The 23340-nt window shown below is 45.0% G+C and overlaps 1 protein-coding gene across 5 annotated transcripts in view; it reads left to right on the top strand.

The window, feature by feature from the left end:
* The window catches only part of DHX35 (DEAH-box helicase 35), a 65673-nt gene that overhangs the window by 19217 nt on the left and 23116 nt on the right, over window positions 1–23340 (top strand). For all 5 annotated transcript variants that reach the window (XM_032419343.1, XM_032419344.1, XM_032419340.1 and 2 more), the window contains 9 exons: window positions 2779–2883; window positions 4973–5034; window positions 5872–5941; window positions 7899–7958; window positions 14107–14219; window positions 15361–15457; window positions 16316–16474; window positions 18415–18625; window positions 22557–22681. In XM_032419343.1, coding sequence (XP_032275234.1) covers window positions 2779–2883; window positions 4973–5034; window positions 5872–5941; window positions 7899–7958; window positions 14107–14219; window positions 15361–15457; window positions 16316–16474; window positions 18415–18625; window positions 22557–22681 — 1002 coding nt within the window. The remainder of the gene's footprint in view (window positions 1–2778; window positions 2884–4972; window positions 5035–5871; window positions 5942–7898; window positions 7959–14106; window positions 14220–15360; window positions 15458–16315; window positions 16475–18414; window positions 18626–22556; window positions 22682–23340) is intronic.

The following is a 23340-nucleotide window of genomic DNA, read 5'->3' as shown; positions in this document are numbered from 1 at the left end:
TTTCTTTTGTTGTTCTAAATTAGCTCTCAGAGGAGATGGGGGGTGCCTTTATTTTGTCGTCTTACCTGGATAAGAAATTAATTCTGTTGCCTTGAGTTACTCAAGTATTTGCTCAGTATTGAGTTTTCATTATTGTGTTATCCTTTTCCCCAGAGTTCACTTTCTAATTGTCTTCAAGGTAGAAGTTACTGATAGACATTTTCTGAGTCTTGTGAGTGTAAGTATAGAGATAACAGTTGGGAAACTACACTGCAGCATTTAGACTTAACCTTTTATGTCACCGAAAGATAAGTCAGTTACTTAGAAATTAGAGCAATTTTTCCTGTTTGTAGTTGGGAGTCTTAGCTCTTAATCATTTTGCACTTAGCTCCAAATGTGTAGCTATGGATAATTCCATGAAACTCCATGCCTTCTCTTGAAAGAGCAAAGAGTGTATAAATTAACGGTGGAGTATTAATAGAGCTGTCAAGTTTGAAATGCTACATCTCAAAGAGTACTTTGTGTGCCAGCTGAACTCTGAAAACAGTCTCAGAGCCTAAGAACAGATGGCATGAGCCATTGCTTGATCTCTGTGAGAGGCACTTACTAACGAGCTTGTTCACTGGGCTCATAGGGTCTGAGTTTGTCTTCCAGACCAGGCCCTGCCTTGACCTGTGACTCAGGACAAGCTCTAAACCTGTCTTATTTCAGTTTCTTTCTTTGTAAAAACGAGGGTATCTTGCCTACCTCATGGGCTGCGTGCATATTTAGTGAGATACAATTTGTGAAAACTTGCAGCCTAGAACCTGCAGGTGGTAAGTACTCAGTGAGTGGATTTCTTTTTCTCTTGATCTCCCTTTCTCTGTATTTATTTGCCTCAGTCAAATAGATAGTATTTATCCAGTCCAATTGATGAAGTTATGGGAGTAAAACTTAAATAGTAGAGGTAAAAATCTGTTAGAAAGCTGATAGAATATGACCTTTCAAATGTCCAGTGGTGTGATCATACATAAAAAATAAAAGAGTTTTACGATAAAATATATTTTATAGCATATGTATACAAACAGTGAAATAAGAAGAATAAATGTATTTGGCTTTTACCTTTAGACCTGTAAAATGATTATATTTTTATGGAGAGGGTTGGTCCATTTATACTCATTGTTACAAGCCTGTTTTCCCATTAGCTCCTCATAGATCTACGTACACATTTTCTATCTGTACCATTTTCTGAAATTTATAGTATAATGATCTGTAGAGTTGAAATTGAAAAAATAACAAAATTTTCGCGGTGAAATCCTGGTTGGCAGGAAATAGAACCTGCGGAGGTAGAGCAATACTGTAGGATGGATTTCTGATTTCATAAGGTGATTTCCAGGACTGCGTGGTGTGGAATGAGTGATTCGGTTTTGGCCTGCCAGCTCTGTAATTCCAAGTCATTAGGCAGAGCCCCTTCTATTCATCATCTGCTCTTGGGTTTCTCCAACACTGATGGCCAGAAAATGCCTGGAGAGCTGAGTGCAGGAAGGCTCTGGGCTTCTGACCCTGGGGCTGCTGCACCCAGTGGCAGTAGCGAAAAGTGCCTCAGGCCACCGCCTGTGCCAGCCCACGTTCCAGACCCAGGACTCAGATAGTCCGTGGAGAGGTGGCCTCACCTGTGGACCCAGGCGGAGGGGGGAGGGGGGAACAGGAAGGGACACTGACTGCCTGCCTCACGTGGGGGGTTGGGGGCGCTGTGCCAGGTCCCAGAAGCCTCTCATATGGTTTTCCTGTAGTTTTTTTCAGTCAGGCAGTTGATATAATGACCGTTCAACTCTTCCGTTTCTTTTTATTGCCCTTCACTTTGATTTATTCATCATTTCAAACATTTTCTGTTAATAAGTTGATAACCTTTGAATAGCCTTCTAGGGGTAGTAGGAGATCTTGCTGTTGGGTTTTGTTTTCTCTTTCCTATGCTCCCCTTTTATTTGTCATATATTGGTAAGTGAAAAATATATCTATAGTTTATGGTCTTCATAATATATTATTATGTATTTTGTTTTCTGCTTTTACTTCATTATGTTAACTTGGATTCTTCATTTACCTTCTCATCCGCTTTTCTGCCCCTTTTCATTGCTTTCATTTTTTAACCTGCATTCTTGTCTTTATTTACCCTTTTAATGCCTTTGGTAGCTGGGGCACTGTTGCAAATTGTTTTAGGTTATCTGGCTCAGGAAACGTCATTTTTTTTGCCTCCAAAGAGAAGATGACCTTGGCCCGGTGTTGAATTTGATCATTCCTATTCTCCTGCCTTTATGGTCCAGTGGAAGGTACTTTATTTCAAGGCACAGAGATGTGAAAATTTTTCCCCAGTTGGTATGCTAAAAAGCTTTACTGCGGTGAATCTTGTCATTTCTTCCACTTTTTGCTTCGGCTGCCAGGAAATGCCGAGCTGAATTTGTGGTTCGACTGAGATAATTTTGGCATATCTGTGTTTTAAAATTTTCTCTTTGGCTTTGATCTTTTGAATTTTATCTGCCATTTCTTTGGTCCTGATCTGTAACATCTTTATGTGATTCCATTTATGTTGCTTATTGTTATATGATACTTAATTATAAGTTAAGTTGCCCTAAGTCGATTGTAGATGGAGGAGTGAGACACAAAGTAAATAAATCATGCTTTTTCTCTGATGACCTGCCCCTTTTCTTCTCATTCTCCACTGTGTTCACATACTTATTTAAAAAAATACTAGATTTTCCTTGGTATGTGCTCTGTGCAGTAATTTCTATGTCTCTATTTTCAGCATGATCTTTCTTCCCAAAGGTTGCAGGGAGAGTAGCCGAGGAAAGGGGTGCAGTGCTGGGCCACGAGGTGGGCTACTGCATCCGCTTTGACGACTGCACCGACCCACTGGCCACGAGAATCAAGGTGAAGTGCTCACACTGCTTTTCCTACTGTGAACCAGGAAGAAGATTATTGGGGGGGCGGGGCTTAAAAACATGCAGCATCACTGCTGACCGAGACCCTGATACCAGGGCAGAAAGTGTACGAAATCACCCTGTCCTCAGGGAGTTTAGTCTGCGGGGAGGTGTGGAGCTCTCTCAGAGAGTCCTTGAATCGTGGCCCAGAAGGGACCTCGGAAGGAAGGTTGAGCCCTTGGTTCTACAGATGAAGAGCTTGAGGGCCTGGGAGGCTGAATGACTTGCCTCAGGTATGTGCCTGTTGATGATAGAACCAGGACTTGAGGCTGTCCTGTCTTATATGTTTTTTGTTTTTCCACCAATCCACATAGCTGTCAAAATATAGAGTCTTGCCTGTAAAAGACTGAAAAACAGGGACAAGGCAGTATAAATTGATAAAGCGTCGAATTCACAAATACTATTTTCACGAGTTAGAACTTTTTCACGTTTACGTGATGATGGATTTTACTTGCATGTTCTCTGACCTAGTTGCTACTGTTGAACTCGTGTCCGCAGTTACGGGTGTTCGTCAGCGGAGCGCCTGCTCCGTAGCACAGGGCTGGGGTCGTGCGGGTCGGGTGGTTCTGCAGAACAATGGAATGCTCTCAGTTTCCTCTCAGTTTCCACAGAGGAAAGTTGAAAATAATCAGATGAACCAGACAAGGTAGTGATTTATAAGAACAGGGATCTTATTTTCTAAATTTTTGTATTTTGTTACCTTTGAGAGTCATTTTGCTGGGTAAAGAGAATATTCTTCTGTACCATCAAATATATTTAAAGTAGGTAATTTTTAGTGGGTTACATAACCAAATGGTTGTTTTTGACTCTTGTATGAAAAGCTTTTGTATTCCATTTGGTCATCATTTTAGGCGCTCTGCTCTTAACTGGTGCCTGTCATTGGTGACAGGTCCTCCTCACTGCTGTGTGTATGTGTGGCAGCTGGTACAATGCCCAAGAAAAATGTGATGGAAACGTATCCTGTTCTTAAAACAAAAAGTAAAAGCACTAAACTACAGCATGCAGGGAAGATGGTTAGCCTTGTTCAAGTACTGAGTTATTTTGGGCGGCAGTAATAATATGTTACTGCATGTTTCTGAAGCATTTTATAAACATACATTAATCCTAAATAATAATAACTGATACTCTTTTTTTTAAGATTTATTTATTTTAGAGAAAGAGAGGGAGAGCGACAGAGGGAGAGGGATCGAGAGAGAGAATCTTAAGCAGGCTCTATGACCAGCACAGGGCCTGACATGGGGCTCGATCCCACGACCCAGAATTCATGACCTGAGCAGAAATCAAGAGTTGGCCACTTACCCGACTGCGCCACCCAGGTGCCTCCTGATAGTCATGAACACTGTGTACCAGGTCCTGTGCTGAACACTTTACCTGTACTGCCGCTCTCTCTCTCTATATGTATGTATGTATAATAACCCTCCGAGGTAGATACTTTGTTTCCATTTTACAAATGAGGACTCAGGCTCAGAGAGGGTAGGTAACTTGCCCAAGGTTCACACAGCAAGTAAAGGCAGAATGAGGATCTGGGCTCCCAGCCCACTGACACCATGGCCTCTGTTCTTAACCACAGCCCTATCCAGCCTCTCTAAGATAATAGCAGTCGAAGCTGAGGTTAGTAACCTCAAGAGCTGCAGGTCTGCAGTCTTTGGGACATTTTAAGAACAATGATCTCAGACTCGTGGCCTTCCTTTGTGTGGACAAGGTTTGTCTACACTGCCTGTTCGTCCACAGTACCAGTAGTGCAGGCCCAGAGGAAATGGGGCTGAACCAATGTTCAGATAGTAAATGCAGGTGGAATTCTGCTGGAAGATTTGCAGGCCCCAGCTGAGGACCCTGTGATTGAAGTCTTGTTTGTGACCAGTTGCATTGCTTGATCGCTAAAGTATTGGGGCGTTTCCTCATGGTCCTTTGTGGGAATTATCTTGTACACACACTGGCGAAGAGTTGTATGCATTTGGTTACATTTGAACTTTTTGAAAAAATCATTAATGTACAGTGTAAATGAATTATTTCTAAAACTTTGTGTTTTTGTTTTTTAGTTCCTGACTGATGGAATGTTGGTCAGGGAAATGATGGTTGATCCATTGTTAACAAAATATAGGTAATTGTGCTTTTCCTACAATAACTTCCCTGAAGTTTCAAAAAGCACCCAAGTAGTTGTGTTAATAGCTGGGACTTCATGACTGCCTTCAGCTGCCCCAGAGCTTTCTCTTTACCTGGGCTGTTGCAACCTTTGATGCTTTCTCAGAATTTACAAACAGTAAAAAATGGGCACATTAAAATCCCTGTCATTATTTGAATAATCTGTTGACTTGTCATACTTCTCTTGCCTCTGTTATGTCCCAGGATTGATGGTGACTGCAGATCATAGCACAGAACTGGGCAGTGTTTTGTGTCACGTAATACGCAGAGTCCAGATAGTTAGTTACACTGTCTTCCTCTTTGTGTGTCTTTGTCCATTGCTCATGGCATTAACATTGTCCTACACAGGCTCTGTGGTATTCTAGGGAAGAACGTTAAATTTGAGTCCTGGGTATATACACGCGACACAGCTGTGATCACATGTCTCTGTGCTGTTCTCTGCAGCTTAACAGTCTTCAGTGGGTGGGGCCTTGTTCCGATTTTTATGTGCTCTGTGGGGTTATGCGTTATATTGTAATTTAAAATCAGGTATTAGGTCCCATTAGAATCCACTATGGGTTATAAAACTCTTTAAAGATAGCAATAAATATACTGTTTTCTTCACCAAGATGTGTTGATATCACCATTTTTATTAGCTTAATAGTTCCTTCCTTGTCAAGGGGGAGTAACGTAGCTCAGCTTTTGATACAAGGTGATTGCGTGGGGACTGGACACACAGAAGTCCCTTTGATGATCTGGATGGGATGATGTGGGTGGTTTGTGTGATGCTCACCGAGGTCTTCCCTTCGCTTCTTAGTGCCGTCGTGCTGGATGAAGCCCACGAGAGGACACTGTACACAGATATTGCCATTGGCTTGCTGAAGAAGGTGTGACTTCACTGCCAGACTTTTGTTCTTGTGTTCTCATTTTGTTTTATTGCTTGATTAGGAAAGTAATTGTAGCAATTTGGAAAATCCAGTCAAATAGGAAGGAAAAAAATTTAAATGATCCATAATTCTACCCATTCAGAGAAAATCGCTGGTGGAATGTTGGTATGTTTCTTCTTTTTTTGTGTGTGTCTGTGTGTACGTGCATCTGTTTTGGCACGATAGGGATTGGACTGTAGGCACTAATTTGTACCTTGCATGTTTCTCTTAATATTACATCAAAATCATTTTTCTGTGTCATTGAATATTCCTTGAAGACATTGTATTTAATAATGTCTATACAATCATATGTCCCTACCATAAAGTGTTTGACTCTTCCCTTACTGTTAGGCATTTATATGGCTTCCAGATTTGAAGTATTTGAAATAAAATTGTAATGAGCACCTTTATAATGAAATCTGTTGCACTTCTGTTTTAATTTTTATTTTTTATTCAGACATACTGCAGAGTAAGAGAAGGGTTTAATGACCCCTCTGTGCCCATCATCTGGATTCAACTATTACAACTCATGGGCAATCTTATTTCAGCCTTACCTCTCCTCCCGTCCTGTATTTTCTGATTGTTTTCTTTGAGCATATTCCCAATCACAGGAGTCTAGAAACAGGGAGTAGACCAAAGTAATTAAAAGCATGGACTCTGGGTCAGATTGCCTGGGTTCAGATTCTGACTGCTGAGTTTACTCATCTCTAAAATGGGGATGAAAGAAGTCTCTACATCTGCGCTAGTATGCTTTCCCCTATGGCAGCCACTAGCCACCTGTGGCAGTCAGCTAATTAAAATAGAATAAAATTAAAAATACAGTTCCTCTGTCACATTGGCCAGATTTCAAGAGCTCTGTAACCACGCACGGCTAATGGCTAGTGCATTGGACAGAACCTCTCCATCCTTGGAGAGAGCTCTCTTGGACAGAGCTGTTCTAGATCATCATTTATTGTGAGACTTAAATAAGATCACATAAAATTCTTCAGATGGTACCTGGCACAGGGTCACAAATAGACTGAAGTCCTACCGGTGTACAAATTAGAGCAAGATGCCCGCACTTGGAGGCTGTTCACAGCTAGGTGAGGGGAGGATGTTCTGGGCTTCAGATGCCTCTAGCCCCCTCAGCCGGGCATCTCTGCACGGCCGTGTGCAGAGACCCGGGAATAGCACATCACTTAGTACATGTTAGTTGCCATTGTTCTTGTTGTTTTCACGATGTTATTCTTTGGCCAAAGATTTATACTTTTGATACTGATTAGGGATAATCCCACCTGCTTATTATTCTCTGGGAAGCAGTATAATAAGAGCCTTATTTCACTGAATCTTTGCGAGCCCTGAGTATTAGCCTTAAATAAATCTTGGCCAGTGCGATAGATGAAAAAGTAATGTCATGTTATCATATATTTTTGCTATGCTTTATATGATCATTTCTTCTCTGCCTGTTGATCATTCCTTTCTTTGAATAACTGTTAAGATCTTTTGTCTGTATTTCTGTCTCAGTGTTATCCTTTGTTGTTTGTTTGTTTTTAATGTACTTTTTCCATACTTCAACTGCGTATACATAGATTCTGACTATCCAGAAATCCAAGTATCAGGAAGAAATGGTTTTACTTTTGGTAAATTCAAATTCAGTTCCTAAAGCTCCTTTAAACTTTCAATAAACATTTTTTTTAATGTTTTTATTTTGGAAAATTTTACTATTTAAACAATTAGAAAAAATAGTATAATGAACCACCTTTTACCTATGACTTTAATAGTTACCAACTTGTGGTCAGTCTTGTTTCATCTATAAGCTCCCCCCTTGACTCCCCAAAAATACACACACTGATTTATTCTGAAGTAAATTGCAGGTACCAAAATATATCATCTGTACGTATCTCACTGTTTCATTTTTTCCTAATGCCTTCTTTTTTAGATTCAGAGAAAGCGAGGGGATCTTCGATTGATTGTAGCTTCAGCCACTCTGGATGCAGAGGTAGGAGCATTTCCTGCCTCACCCTGCTGTTCCCGTAAGCGCTGGAATTGTTGGACATGTCCTTGGGAAGTTACCTTTAGCGAGAGCTTATCTTTCTGGCCTACCTTCCTTATGGGGCCATCTGATGTCCTAGATTCCATATGAGCTTGTGGGTGGAAATTAACCTGTAATTAATTGAGTTCATAATTACCTCCTCCTCTTGTTTCTCTACATACTGTGTTTCTCCCCACATAGGCAGTTTCCTTTTGTTACTTTTTTCAGTATGAGGTTATATTTCTGAAATTTATTTATGACTGTAGCATTTAGGTTTAGATGTTTATGTGTGCAATTGAAGTTTTCCCTCTACATATAATAATTTGTTATAATTTTTATGGCTCAGTTTATACTGTTTTTCTCTTACCAATTAATGTTTTAGTTCAAAACAGCAGTTCAACTCAAATAATTTTGACCACTTGTTATATATAAATATATGTATATAAATACATAACTATAAATATATGAATATATATACACAAGCTCAGCGCGGTGCTGGCTACAGGTGATTCGTAACCTCCCTGACTTCTTGGGAAGCAGACACATAAATAGATGTTTACAGATCAGTATGTCAAGGTGCTGAGACAGCCAGAGAGGGGGGCTTCTTAAGTCTAGCTGGCTGGAGAACGTCCAGAAGCTTTCACAGTGGTGAGATACCCCATTTGGTTTCAAAAGATGCACAGAAGTTTGCCTGATGGGCAGGGGTGGGGAAGGGTGTCCTAAATATGCATGGAACCTCAGGGTTGTGAAATAGTGTGTCCGAGGGGCTGGGAGGCAAGTGGAGGTGGGAGTCTTACTTTGCCTGTAGGGCCCTGTGGGGGACACTCTCTGCCCCCCAGTCACCTCTCTTGTCACCTCTCTGACTTCATCTCTGTCCAGTCTCTCCCATGCTCCTTACACTCCAGCCTCACCTTGCTGTTCCTCAGAAAAACCCAGGTATGCTTCTACTCCGGGGGGACCCTCTCTGTAGACCATTCTTACCCCACACGTTCTCATGGTTCTTCGCTCATTTCATTTCAGTCTTGACCACGTATTATCCTCTCAGAGAGGCCTTTCCCGACTACCCTGATGGAAACAGTGCCCTGCTGCTCCATTGTCTTACTCTGCTTAGTTTTTCTGTTTAGCACTTATTTCCACCTAGCATAACGTGCATAGCCAAGTGTTTGTTTATTGTGTGTCTTCTATTAGTAAAATAAGCTCCATGAAGATTGGGACTTTGAATGTCTTACTCATTATTTTATCCCTTTCACCTAAAACAGTGTCTGGCACAGAGTAGATACTTTAGGTTCAGTGATTTTTGATAGAATGGGAAGCAGTGGGAGATTAAAATGGAGACGTTGGTAGGCATCGGGTGATGGAAGGCATTACAGGCCAAGTGAAGGAGGAAGGATCTACCCAACACCTGTTTGGGAGTCCTGGGATGTGTGTGAGCTGTGGCAGTGACTTGATCACGTTCGAGTTCTAGAAAGATCACTCTGGGTGTTGTGTAGAAGAGGCAAGAGTAGTTGTGGAGATACCAGTCAGCAAGCCAGTTGTGTCAGCCAGCTGACATATGAAAAGGGCCTGGCTCCTGGCTCCTGGCCTCCCTGTGGCTTCAGGGATGTAGAGCAACTGAGGGAAGAAACTCAGCATGGCTAAGAGGGGTGTCTGCGTGCATAGCCTGGCTGGTTTCTTGGACCTTCTCACAGGCTGTAGGAGCTTGTTGTCTTCAGTCTGCACATGATAGCCTTTGGGTCAAAGCTCTTTGTTGCCCTCTTGAATTACTTCTCACCCCCCTAAGCCCATGGCACCCACCGGAATGCCGGTTTGGGGGCTACACCCAGCCTCACCTCCCGCCATCGCCTCCATGCCCACGTGGCACAGAATGTCTTCCTCTGTTTTACTTTTTACCTTCGTCACCCCCTCTCTCTCTTTTAAAAACGAACAGTTTTTACTGTGTTTTGAAAATTACCATGTCCGAGTCTTTTCTTAGAATTGTTAATATTTATCGCTTCCAATATCCTTTTGTTGTCTTTTGGTGTGGCACAGAGATTTAAAAAAAGAGCTTCTTTCCTATCTGCCTACAATAGTTGGTCTAGGTAGACTTTCTGGAAGTTTTTTCAAGTGGGAAAATGGAGTGTAGGAAACTGGGCCTGGCCTGGGGTGTGCTCTGACGCAGGGCACGCTGGGCCTTCAGTAGCCATCAGCTGGGCCTTCGGTGGCTGGGACCTTCACTCCTTCACCCATCCTTGCCCAGTGTGTGTGTCTGAGCTGGGACCTGGCGGGTGGAGTCCTTCTTCTGTGACTGAGGGCATGCGGGGCGTGGAAGTCCTAACGTGAGAGTAGGAGGGTGAGGAGGGAAAGCAGTGGGCTGAGGGGGGAGGGGGGAGAGTGGAGATGGCATGTGGCTTTGGGCAGCATTGGACCTGGAGGCCCAGGCCTGCCAGACCCCCTCCCTGGTGCCCCAGCTGCTAGGTCTATGGGTGACAGACTAATTCCAAGCCCTGCTGCCTGGAGGGATAGATGCCCTCTACTCTGGTTTCGCTCAGGGCCCAGGGTGACCCAGCCTGGTGGTGTCCCACCAGTGACAGCAGCTGGGAGGCAGAGGCGGAGTATGAGCGGGCTGATCACATCGTTGCCTTGATTGGGTTAGCTGCTTTGTTAATGTAAGCCTAACTATGTGAGCGGTTATAGAGCATGACCAGGTAGAATTATGAAGTATTAATGTTTTTTTTTAAGATTTTATTTATTTATTTGACAGAGCGCGCACAAGCAGGGGGAGCATCAGGCAGAGGCAGAGGGAGAAGCAGGGCAGGGAGCCCGATGCGCGGGGCTCGATCCCAGGATCCTGGGATCATGACCTGAGCCGACAGCAGACGCTTAACTGACTGAGCCAGCCAGGTGCCCCTAATTATGAAGTATTAATTGACCATTGTATCACAAGCTGTTGATTTTCTTTTATTTGTTTCCATCCACATGGCAGGAAATAGGGTTGCTGACAACTCCTACAGTTTTTTTGTCATCGGTTCAGCTTCTTGGAGAGAGACTAATTTCTCTTTCCAGATACGTAGAGAAGGAACTGGGGGTCACCTGGGTCAGGTACCCACTCGGAACCAATCTGCATGGACCAAAGGCTGTTGGCCCAGGGTGGGTGTGTTGTGTAGACATGGCTGCTGGGAGCTCACTTCTGTGGGTCAGGTCTGAGCAGCTACCAGGGAAGGAAGACGGCCCAGCAGATGTGCACATCATTTACATTCTGTTTCAGACTGTCCTCTTGCTTTTTGTCATTTTATGTTCCTTGCTGTGTGTCTGTGTCGGTGTGAGCCCACCTGTTTAAAACCTGACTCACGCTCTCCTTTTCCCTGTGAAATGAACTCATCTTCATCTCACTCTTGCCTTTCCTTCACTGTCCCACAAGGCGTATGCTGTTGATACCAGATTTATTTGCTCTCTAGTCTGTACTTTTCTGTATGTGCATATTTTATATTTCCAGGTAAAGATAAAAGATACATATCTTAAGGATAGAGATGTCATGCTTTCTCAGTAAATGCTGAATTTTATTTCTTGAAAGAATAACTTCTGGTCTGCTCTGTTCAGCACCACATCGTCAGGAATGAGGTGTCCTCCCTGTTCTGCCTGCCTTCTTGGTAACATTCAGCTCCGTTCACCAAGTCGTTCTTAAAATCTTCCTCTGTCTGCAGCTTTGGAATACCTGCCGTCTCCCCTCTTTCCTGCCTCCCTGAGGCATCCCCCTCAGACTCCTTTGCTGGCTGCTCTTCTTCCTCAAAGCTGCCCACCTCCATGGCCCCTGGTTCAGCCGACACTTTGTGCTTGTGGCCGTCCTGACCGTGTTCCTGTGCTCCAGAAACTCACAGACCTGTGAGTCCTGCTGCCCTGTGACTGTTGGCTTCTCTGTGGCAGTCCCTCTCTCATCGTGGTCATTCAAGACTTCCTTTGCTTTAGAAAGTGTTCTCCCTGACTAAGAAGTAACCCCCTCCTCCCCAGTGTGCACGTGCGTGCGCTCGCACTCACCGATTGCCAGGCCCCGTCGCTCATACCTCTGGCACGCTTCGCTTTCGCCTGGCCCCTGCCCAGTGTTGGCCTTCGTTCTCTCCTCTGAGCTATTCCAGCACCTTCCTGAATTAGCTTGCCTCCAATCTCTTATTGTCCCTGCCCTCCTCCAAAACGGCCCCCCGAGCCAGGCATCCGCAGTACCGGTCTGATGACGTCATGCCCGTGCTCACTGCCCCTGTCTTTCCCATCAAATGAAGTGCCCGTGAAGCATGACATTTGGGCCCCTTCAGAGTGATAATAAGATCACTTACTGAGTACACATTCTAGGCCAGACTGGTGCCGACTGCAGTCCGCACCCAGGGTAGATGGCAGTTTGTCCTTTTGTAGACGAGAGGACTAACTCAGAACGGGGCTGGCCTGCCCTAGACCTTGGGCTCTCTCCTTTGTCGGTGGCCCCTTCACGTCTTAGTCTACACTCTGCTGTCATCCTGGGAAGGGTTGTCCCTTCTTCTTCCAGGCAGTAATAGTCTTCCTCGTCCATTCAGGCTTCACCAGGGGGTACTCCTGCCTCCATGAAACCTTCCCTGAAAGCCGCTCAGCGTTGACCTTTCCTTCTCGCTGAGTAACTTTTGACTTTTTTCTGGTTATGTGGTCATTCTGCCTCGGTTTGTGTTATGATTGGTTCTTGGTGTGCCCGTCCCCCCAGATTATTCACTCTTTTGGGGTGTGGGGGAGCTGTCTCTTCTCACTTGTTCGTATATCACTTGTAGCCTGCCTGTGCTGTGCACACCACGGGACACAGGAGGGCTGAAGTCACTTGAACCGAATTGAGCCAAAAGGGAAGTGAAGAATGGTGCCAGGAGGTCCTTTGTAGCACAACACGGTTCTTTTGTTGGCATGATGCACTTTTACGTCTTTGCTTACTCTTCTCAGATACAACTTTGAGGTCAGCATATCGCACCCCATTATTCTGTAGTTCAGTCCAGTCAGCTCTTGTAGAGGTGCTCCTCCATGCCCATTCACTGCATTCGATGCAGTCCTCAGTGCACCCCGGGCTCCCGGTGTCCAGGAGCAGGCATCGGCATGGTTAGTAAGGATACGCGGGGAAGTGAAGGAGGCAGGACTGTGGTCACATAGCCAGACCTCCTAGGATAACAGAAAGCGATGCCCAGCCAGGCCTCAGGGGGACTGTGGAATATCACCGGTGGGGCTCCGATGACGTACTCCCCCCAGCAGGATTTCCATGTCCCTCCACCACCGACACAGCAGCTTCCCCTCTGGCACTCACCCCAATGCCCAGAAGCGTCTCTGTGTATCTGGGGTCAGGCTCCCCGTGAGGGGATCTTCAGTGGAATCTCCCTGTCCCGTCTTCGGCCGGAGCTCTTGTGCCAGGCCTCCCCGTAGTCTGCCAGTCTGGCGGTCAAGTGTGCCGTCGAAGAAGGCGTAGCCACCTGTCCTGGAGGGGCTGCCAGGAGCTACTTCTCAGGGTACTGTGGCAGTGCCGGGCAAGTGCATACTGGGCGACCTGCCCAGACGGGGTGGTGTGCTCACTGCCACAGGGCATGGGGGGTGGGGGAGACACTGTCCCGGCCTGCAGTCTGGGGAGGTTGTGGTAAACCTGTGTGCGTCTGCAGCTGCAGTACTAGGGCTGTACCTAGCGTTCCTAGAGATGCAAGTTCTCTCTATACATTGATAACCTTGTGTGGTCAGATACGTGCTTTTCTGATTAAAACTACACATCAACCTGATTTAATCTGTATTTAATTTGAATCACACCTTTAATAAGATACAGGGGATAAAAATAAGAAAAGTAATACCACAGCTACATGTTGACCCAGATGCATTAGTGAATAATACAGTTTTGAATTCTAACCTGCATTTTATCAAACCTTAGTAAAGAGTCTGGCATTGAAGTGTGATTCCTCAAAATTGCAATAATTAAAAAAAATAGGATTTTTAGTAGTTATTTTGTAACCCATAGTCTGTGTTATGTATATATCCAGTCTCTACTACCCACCCCCTGCTCTGCCAGTTTTATATTATTTTCTTTCTTTCAGTGAGTTACTGTGAACCATTTTTTTTTTTTGAGAGAAATGAAGTACTCTTTTTTTTTTTTTAATAGAAATTTCGGGATTTCTTTAATCAGAATGAAACCAATGACCCAACGAGGGATACTTGTGTGATCCTTACAGTAGAAGGGCGAACATTTCCAGTGGATATCTTTTATCTACAAAGGTTTGATGATAACTTGCATTTTGTGTGTGTGTGTGTGTGTGTGTGTGTGTGTATTCACCTGAATAGTCAGGGAACTTCCACCTATTTTATTTAGGTTTTCATTTTTTCAAATTCCAACCAGAAGCTAAATACAATTGGAAACCAGTAAGCACTAAATTTTACTCCAAAGGAGTAGGATCATTCAGATTTATTCCATAAAAGTATGCAACCCTTAAGTATACTTGCATTTTTAATGATGGTGATTAGCAAATTGGGCCTGAGTTATGGAATGAGAAGCCACTGTATCTGCTTGCAGCCCCAAGGGCAGTATATCAGACTGCTGAGAGGAGCATGTTTTGTGTCTCCTGTCATTGATAGGATGTTCTGGAACCCTGCTCAGTATCACTGCTGAATGCAGTTGAAACTCTTGACACTGATGTGTAAATTTCTATGAGTCTGTGGTCAGTAGCTCAGTTGGAAAGAGCAAAGTGGTAACAAGATTACAGGGAAGAGGCTTGATAGTCTTCAGAACTGGGGTTTACAAGACTGCCTGTCTCTGAGGGCAGCAGTGATGCTTTGAATCATTTGTTCTTAGCTCTCTCCATCTTAGCAGGAAGGCCTGGTTGACATGGTTGGGAGGAGCCCCCTTAGATAGGAAGAGACCATCCTAATTACCTAGTCACTGGACAAAGACCAGGAGCCTGGTACAGTGGTTGATAAATCCAGAGAGTTGTGGGTTTGACTTGTGAGTTTTTCTTGCTGGATAGCATATCCATTAGCTCTGAACAGCCTACTCAGACATGTTGCTAGTGGTCAGGAGGGAAAGTGGAAAGTGTGGGATTTGGCATTGGGACCGCAGTGCCTGAGTTTCATTGACCAGGTATCTTTGCATGCTAAAGATAGCACATTTATTTGCATGCGTTTTTATTTCTTTGCAAATAAAGCTAAGAATCATGGTATACATGTAATTATGGATTACTTTTGGATGCTGCCTTTAAAAAAAAGAAGAAAAGGGAGTGAATGTTTATTTATTCATATACTGTTTACCTGCCAGGCAGGCCCAAGCTAACTTTCATGAAGCTTTGCTGCCAGATTATTAGGGTAATTAATCTATAATTAATGAACATGTCTAGTGATGAATTTATCTCGTACATCTTTTCAGTCCTGTTCCAGATTATATCAAATCGACTGTAGAAACTGTGATGAAAATTCACCAGACAGAGGGAGATGGAGACATACTAGCATTTCTGACTGGACAGGTAATTCCACTGGAATTTTCTCTGATGAACGGACACGTTAAGGCAGCACCAAAATTAAACAGGGGCCTGTTCCTTTACTTAGCCATTCATTTCATGTTTTATTGTGTTTTATGTTTACTTAATTGCATACAAAATTGTTTGGATTGATGTCATTCATCTACTGAGTAGGTTGTCAGGGAATCATTAGTTCCCAGCTGTTCTGTCTGCAGAGGGTTCAATATATTTTAAATTTATTAGTTGAGTCCAGAGTAAATGATGTAGTCAGTGGCTGTTTTGTTTACCACAATGAAATATTGCATTAGGTACATTTTGTGCATGTGTGTTGCTCCTGCAAGCCTCTTTCCCATTGATACCGCTCCTCCTGGAGGTGGTTAGTGGGCATATCTCTGGAAGGACAACTGAACAAGCCCAAGAGCACTGTTCAGAACTGCCCTCCCGCCATAATCTTTTCCACTGTCAACACTTTCCACGGTACCGTAATCTCTTCTGGGGAAAGCTTCTAGTGATTGCATGTGTCACGGCTTGTCCTTACGTATGACATGCTTTGTTTGGCCACAGTACATGAAAGCCAAGTAAGATAGGTTTGGTTTTGTTTATCAGGAGCTCTTCTGTTCACTGCAGATAGTATCGATTTCAGTAATGAATCTGACACTTGCAAATTTTCACCCCATAGGCACCGCTGTTCAGTAGCATTTGGTTGAAAACCACCCCCAAGCAGAGTGTGGTCACACTAGAAATCATGAATCTGACCGCAATTAAAACTCTGATCCCGATTTTCATTTTCTTTCAAGTCTGATAAAATGATGTGCTTTGGATTGATCTTGGTTTCTTTGGTTTTTCCTGGTTGGGTGTCTTTAGGAAGAGGTGGAGACTGTCGTGTCTATGCTGATTGAGCAGGCTCGGGCGCTGGGTCGAACTGGGATGAAGAGACACCTCCGGGTTCTCCCCATGTACGCAGGACTGCCTTCCTTTGAGCAAATGAAAGTGTTTGAAAGGGTGTCCCGCAGCGTCAGAAAGGTGAGACTAACCCGATGACCAGGGCCGTTTGCAGCCAGCTGGGGTCGTGTCGGTGCCCCTTTCCTTGCACTGGGAAGATTTTCTTTTTTTTTAATTGAAGTGAAACTTGCTAAATGGGAAGGTTTCTTTAAGAGTTTTAAGTCCGTGTTTCTGTGCAGTGGATCTAAAAGCACACAATAAATCGTATGTCGTAGAGATTTCTAAACCTGCCTCACAGAAGGGTCACTCTGACAGTAATTACCAGAGCAAGTGACTTCTCTTTGCCTCTTTCCACCTGCTCAGTATTTCCCCACAGCACAATGCTAGCTTGGCTTAAACGACTGTCTGGGTGAATTGTGATCAGTCAGGAACAATAGCTAAATTACTACAAATGGTTTCTAAACCATTTGTTTTAGACATCAGTTAGCCTATAAAGCCAAATTTAAATCAATTAATTCAGGGTGTGGCTTAAAAATATTTAGCCTTGAAATTGGGGTGGGGGAGGGTGTGGTGAGAAGCACTGGTTGGAAGGAACCAGCAGGCAGCCAGTCTGTGTTCTGCTCGTCACCCCCTGGGCCTTACTTGGCTTTCCTTCCCATTAGATGAGGAAGGCACAGAACTAGCCCGAAGCTGGCTTATTGTAGCTGTTTATCAGCAAGTGGCAGAGAGGACAGTAGGTGAGGGATGGTCTGAGGGTCCACTCCCAATTCAGACCCCTTGGAAGAAGGTGCTCAGCCTCATGGCCATTGGGATGAAGCACCTCAAGTCGGCCCCGCCAGATGTGAACTGTGGCCAGTCAGTCAGGAGGCCTGGATTTTGTGCCTGAGTTACTCTGCGCCTGGTTGAGTTACTCAGCCTCAAGCCCAGTTTTTTCAGCTGTGAAACATAAATAAGAACCTTTGGATCGGTGGTTCTCTGGTGTAAAATCTTAAATGTCTACTGTATAAAAATGGTAGGAAGATTTTTATAAGATGATAGATATAAAAGTGCCTTTAAAAAGTTCTAAATGCTGTCTGTCTATACGTGTTCCTTGCTTCTCGAAACCTTGGGGCAGTGTCCGGTGCACTTGAGATAAAATGTAAACACCTCACAGTGGCCCAGAGACAGCACGTGATCTGTGGCCCTTGCTGTCCTCCAGCCTCATCTCGTCCTTCCTCTGGATTCTGGCCTCCCTGCCTGTTTCTCCTTTCTGTGAACTCTTTCTTCTGCCTGGATCTCTAGAGGGTTGCCTGCCTCTTGTTACTCAGGCCTCAGTTCAAAATCTTCGTTTAGAGAGGCTTTCCCTGGCCATCCAAAGTAGCACAGCCCACTATTATTAATACACAGGGAACGCTTTAAATGCTATGTAATGTTGTGTTACTGCTCTTTCGCATTTTGTTCATGGTATTTGTCACTCTGAGGTTATCTGCTTGTTTATGTTCACTGCTTCTCCACCCAAACACACTAGAATGCAGACTCTGGGAGAACAGGGGCCTTGTCTTCATTGTTCATACATGCCCAGCACTTTGAACAGCGCCTGCAAAGCACAGACCTTCAGAAAATAGTTCCAAGTGTGAGTGAATGAATGAATGAAGATGTTCAAGGTGGTGATTTGCTTCAGTTGTGCAGAAGGCAAAAACTAACATTTGTTGAGTATTTATTATGGGCCAAGCACCAAGCTGTAATTGCTTTATGGATATTTCACGTTTGATGCCCCCACAACCCAGCAGGGGGTGAATATTCTGTAGATGAGGGACTGGCAGGAATTTAAGTAACTTGCCCAAAGTCACACCTTGGAGAATTCAAACCCAGGGCACCCTGACCGTAAAACTCCTGTTCTTTCCAGTATATTAAACTGCCTCTTACAGATTCTACACTGTTGGACATATCTTTAATAAATCTTTTAGGATTTTGAGTAGTTTCTTAAAAGTGAAAAGAACCAAATAACTTCTCTTTTTACTTTTCTTGCTGTGGGGACTTAGGTGATAGTGGCCACCAATGTGGCCGAAACCTCCATTACCATCAGTGGGATTGTGTATGTGATCGACTGTGGCTTTGTGAAACTCCGAGCCTACAATCCCAGGACGGCCATTGAGTGCTTGGTGGTGGTCCCGGTGTCCCAGGCATCAGCCAACCAGCGCGCAGGACGTGGTGGCCGCAGCCGCTCGGGAAAATGTTACCGCCTTTATACAGGTTCGTGTGGCGTTCCTTCAGGGCTTTTGACTTGCTCCTAGTTAGTCTGAGCACTGGAGAGTATCACAGATGCTTCCCCCATGTGCAGAACTTCACATAAAATCCAGACCCCCCCCCACCAGCCCTCTGTCCCTTGGCCCCGCTGCTCTCTTTGCTACTGCTCCCCTTGGCCGAGGTTGGCCCATGAGTCCCCAGTTATTGCCATCCCCATTCCCAGCCTAATGTCTGGGTGTAGACCTCCCTGTAGTCTGAGCCACGTGTCTCGGGTCCTGTCTTTCTTACCTTTCCGTCAGCTTATCGTGCTGCTTTCTTGTTCTGGGAAGAACGAGAATCCTGACTCCTATGAGGCCTCACAGTGGGTTCCATCTTTGCCTCTGGTTCAGAGCATCTTTGCAGAGTGAAAATGGCAGGCTCTGTCCTGAGACCACTGACAGAAAGCAAATAGTTGTTCAGCTCCTGCTCTGCGCCAGGCACCATGCTAGGCTCTGAAGGAGCAAGATAAAATTATGGTAAAGACTATCCCAGCCCTTCGGGAACTTTCTCTCCAGCTTGAAGGCAGCCTTGCCTTCGACAGTGATATGTCCAGAGCTTCTCTCTCGGTCTCTCTCTCTCTGTGCCTCTCTTTTGTGGGTGATGGCACCAAGATTTCTCCTCAGTTGTCCAGCTTTAATTTTCACATTATTTTTAATCCTCTGTCCAGCATCCATCTGCGCTCACTTCCCAAATCCAGGGGTTTTGTCATTTGTCTCTTCTTTCCTTCCGGTAACCATCACCCTTGTTCAGTCCTTATTTTTTCTTGTAGCGAATATTTACAGAGCACCTGCCGTAGGCCAGCCACTGTGCCAGGGTTTGGAGATCTTGGGCTAGGCGAGACGTGGTCTGGGGGCACGTGGTGGACAGCCAGGTGCTGGAGGCAGCCCTGCAAACAGATCGGCATATTATGGTGTGATAGGGTCGCCATACCGGAATGAGCCTTGCAAGCAGAGCGCAGGGAGTTATCCTGCCGGGGAGGGCTTCACAACTGAGCATTTGTGCCTGATCTTACTGGCCACCCAGTGGTTCTCCAAGGGAAAGGAGAGCACCAGGCAGAGGGAATGGAATGTTACAGGTATGTGGTGGGGAGGAAGCAGGTAAGGGGAGTATCCATGGGAGGGGGCAGGCAGAGCCAGAGGCTAGGGCGATAAGGAGGAAAGATGGGAGAGGAAAGAGAGCACCGAGGGTTAAAAGGCATCTGGAAATTTAGAAGAAGAGAAAGTTTCAGAATACTTGAAAACAAATGTATTGAGGTGCAATTCATATCACATAAAGTTAACCATTTTAAATCAAACCGTTCAGTCGGATTTAATTACATCCACAGTGTGCATCACTGCCTCTGTCTAGTTTCAGAATATTTCCCTCACTCTGTACCCATTAAGCAGCTTCTCTGCACTCCTCCCTGGCGACCACCAGTCTGTTCTGTCTCCATGGGTTTATCCGTTTAGGATATTTTGTATAAATGGGATCATAAATATGAGACCTTGTGTGTCTGGCTTCTTTTATTTAGCGTAATGAATGCTAAATGTTTTCCAGGTTCATCTCTGTTATATTAGTGCTTCATTCTTTTTTTTTTTTCCTTAAGAGAGGGAGAGGGGGGTTGGGGGCAGGGGGGAGAAGGAGAGAGAGAATTTCAAGCAGGCCCCTGCCCAGCACAGAGCCCAACTTGGGGCTCAGTCTCACAACCCTGAGATCATGACCTGAGCTGAAATCAGGAGTTGGCCGCTCAACCGACTGAGTCACCCAGGTACCCCAGTGCTTCATTCTTTTTTATGGCTAAATAATAGTTCATGGATGGATATGCCACAATTAGTTTATCTATACATCAGTTGATTATTTCCACCTTTTGGCTTTTGTGAATAGCTGGTACTATGAAATTGTGTTTTGAGTACCTGTTTTTAATTCTTTTAAGCATATACCTGGGAGTGGAATTTGTGGGGTCATACATGTTGAACTTTTTGAGGAACTCAGGCTATTTTTAAAGAGGAAATGGCACGCATATCTCATCCTCCAAAGAAATAAAGTCACAGAATGCAGACTAAAGATAGGTCGATTTGGTTGAAAGGTCACCAGCCTCCTTAGCAGGAGCAGTTTTAGTGGAGTGGGGTTGGGTAGGGCCCACCTGACAGTAATGGGGTGCACTAGCATCCAGCCTCTAGGTTTTCTTGGCTGACTGGCTTTCAGATGAGCTTTCACAGAGTGTAGTCCTGAGCAGGGTGCTATGTGCTCAGACCCTGAACTGTTTCCCAGAATCCTCCAGGACTTTTCCTGGCTTATGTTCTCCCACTATCCACATACCTGCCCTACACTGCATCCCAACTGCACTCCGCTCTTCCTAAACGCACTTTCTGTTTTTCTACATCCACATCTCATATCTTTGATACCTTTCCTTGGGCTGTTTCCTCCGCCCAACAGATCCCCCTTATCCTTCAAATCCTCTCTCAAATGACAACTCCCTCATGAAGTGACCTCACATGCCTTTTTGCAATGACTGTGTTTCCTCCTTCCCTGAGCCTCCACTCTCCTTCAGGAGGACTGTTCACTGGGACCTGGCCTTGGAGGTGACCGTTTTTGGTCTTGGTTCCAGGCCCTTTCGTATCACTGAAGCTTCTGGAGGCTGTTTCTGCTGCTCCTGGCCCAGGGCCTCACACACTTGGTCTTCAGTAGAGTTTAATTGAATGTCATTAACTCTTGGGCAGCACTGTTTCCTGTGAGCGGCTTCTCAGCAGGGTCGTCCTGGTATCTGAGAACATCGATTCTCCCTCTGTCAGCAGTATGCTTGGAAAATGTGGTTATCCTACCAAAAAGCTATCCCCCAAATGCTCTTGAAACTCAAAAGGAATGTTCCATCTGGAACTTCCTGCTGTTGCTTGTTCTTCAGTATCTCCCAGTTAGACCCGTGCCTGTGGCCATTTGTATCAGTTGGTCCACAGAACATTGGTTATCTGTTCACTCACAACCTTTTTGAAAAAGTTCTTCAGTGATAGTGCTATTTCTTCATGACACCTCTTGTTGTTTTCTTTCTCTAGTTAACAAAAGCCTTATGATCTGCATGGAGGTTGGGCCAGCCTCGACTTAAGGAGGGTGTGCAGTTAAAATGTTGACTGATGTGAGAGGGATTTTGTGGATGGAGCCTTCTGTATATAATCTATAAGCTTTCTGAATATATACCAAAGTGATTTAATCCCTTCCTCCCTCTCCCCGCCCCCCTCACCGCCCTGTTTGTCAGGCTTTTATGAAAAGGCCTCCAGGGTCTCTTCCTCCCTGCCCCCTCTCCTGCCCCTCCCATCTTGGCACCTCTATGCCTTGTGGTGCTTTTTCTTGTTGGAGGTCACCTTTTGTTCCTGGTGGGGCATGTAAGCATTCGTTGATCTGTTTGGTGACCAGATTTTGAGTGTGATGCGGGCCTGGCTCGTTGGTTTTAAAAGTTAGATTTGGACAACTTTTGCTCTTTGTAAGATTTGGTCTTTTCTTATATTCTGGTTACCATTTTGGTGATTTACTTTGAGATTGTTCTTTGCTTATAGTTACAGGTCTTGCCTTCCAGACTTACTGCAGCCCCAAGCAGAGGGCCTGGGTGCCAGTCGTGATCCAGCACATACCTGTGGCTTTGATTTCACGTTCTGCTGACAAAAAGCACATTAAAAAAGCATCCTAAAGTAAAAGAACAGACTTGTATAAAGATATGTTATTTATAAAGATATAAACTGCTAAGGTACCTTTTAAATAGAATGGTCTTTTCTAAACGTGAAACTATTCTGTGTCGTGATATCATATGCATCTGATCCTAGAGTCTTCAAGCCTCTCTTTAGAGAAGGAAAACTGTCCCGTGGGCATCATGATGATTGCGTTTGATTGTGGCATTTGACCCCAAATAGTTCTGATTTCTTATCCTCAGAGGAAGCCTTTGACAAGCTGCCTCAATGCACCGTCCCTGAGATGCAGCGTAGCAATCTGGCGCCTGTCATCCTACAGCTGAAAGCGCTAGGGATCGACAACGTCCTCAGGTTCCACTTCATGTCGGTAAGTCCTGCCTTCTCTCTGGAATGCCCATGGGCAAATGTCGGGACATAAGATTAGAATGCATCACTTTTTGTTTTTGTTTTTGTTTTTTTTTTAATTTCCCCTTAGCTCGTGTGTCGTGTGCCTACTTTGGACCAGGCCCCGTGCAGGGTATGGGGGAGCAGGGCCAGACAGGGCAGACACAAATCCTGTTCTTGCCTGGGGCGGGGTGGATGACAAGTAAGTGGGTAATTGCCGTGCGTGGGTCCAGTGCTCTGAGACAAAGGAAGGGCCCCCAGCCTGGTTAGTCTTGTGCGGAGTGAGACCTGAAACCCAAGTAGGACTTCACCAGGTCAGGAGGTGGGGAGATCCGGGACGGCGAGTGTGTGGAGGTCTCCGTGAGGGAGTGTCACAGCTGGGGGAGCCAGGAGGGCTGTGATAGAGCTGCGGCGGACGTCCTCGTGGCTGATTGCCCTTCTGCTTATTTCCTGGGGCAGGTCCCTGGAGTAGAATTACTGGGTCAAACAGCCATAGTGTTTTGTACATCCTTGCTGTGTGGCCAGATTGCTGTAAGCTCCAGCAGCGCACGCTGCCCCACACAGTGCCTCTGCCATGCCGTGGTACTTTCTTTTAGAGGTTTGCTTCTTTGTTGATGTCAGGAGGGAGAAGGGAAGGGAGGA

Source organism: Phoca vitulina, unplaced genomic scaffold (genome assembly GCF_004348235.1).
Source record: "Phoca vitulina isolate PV1807 unplaced genomic scaffold, GSC_HSeal_1.0 scaffold22, whole genome shotgun sequence".
NCBI classification, from domain to species: domain Eukaryota; kingdom Metazoa; phylum Chordata; class Mammalia; order Carnivora; family Phocidae; genus Phoca; species Phoca vitulina.
The sequence above is the reverse complement of the archived record's forward strand: the minus strand, read 5'-3'. Positions and strand labels throughout refer to the sequence as shown.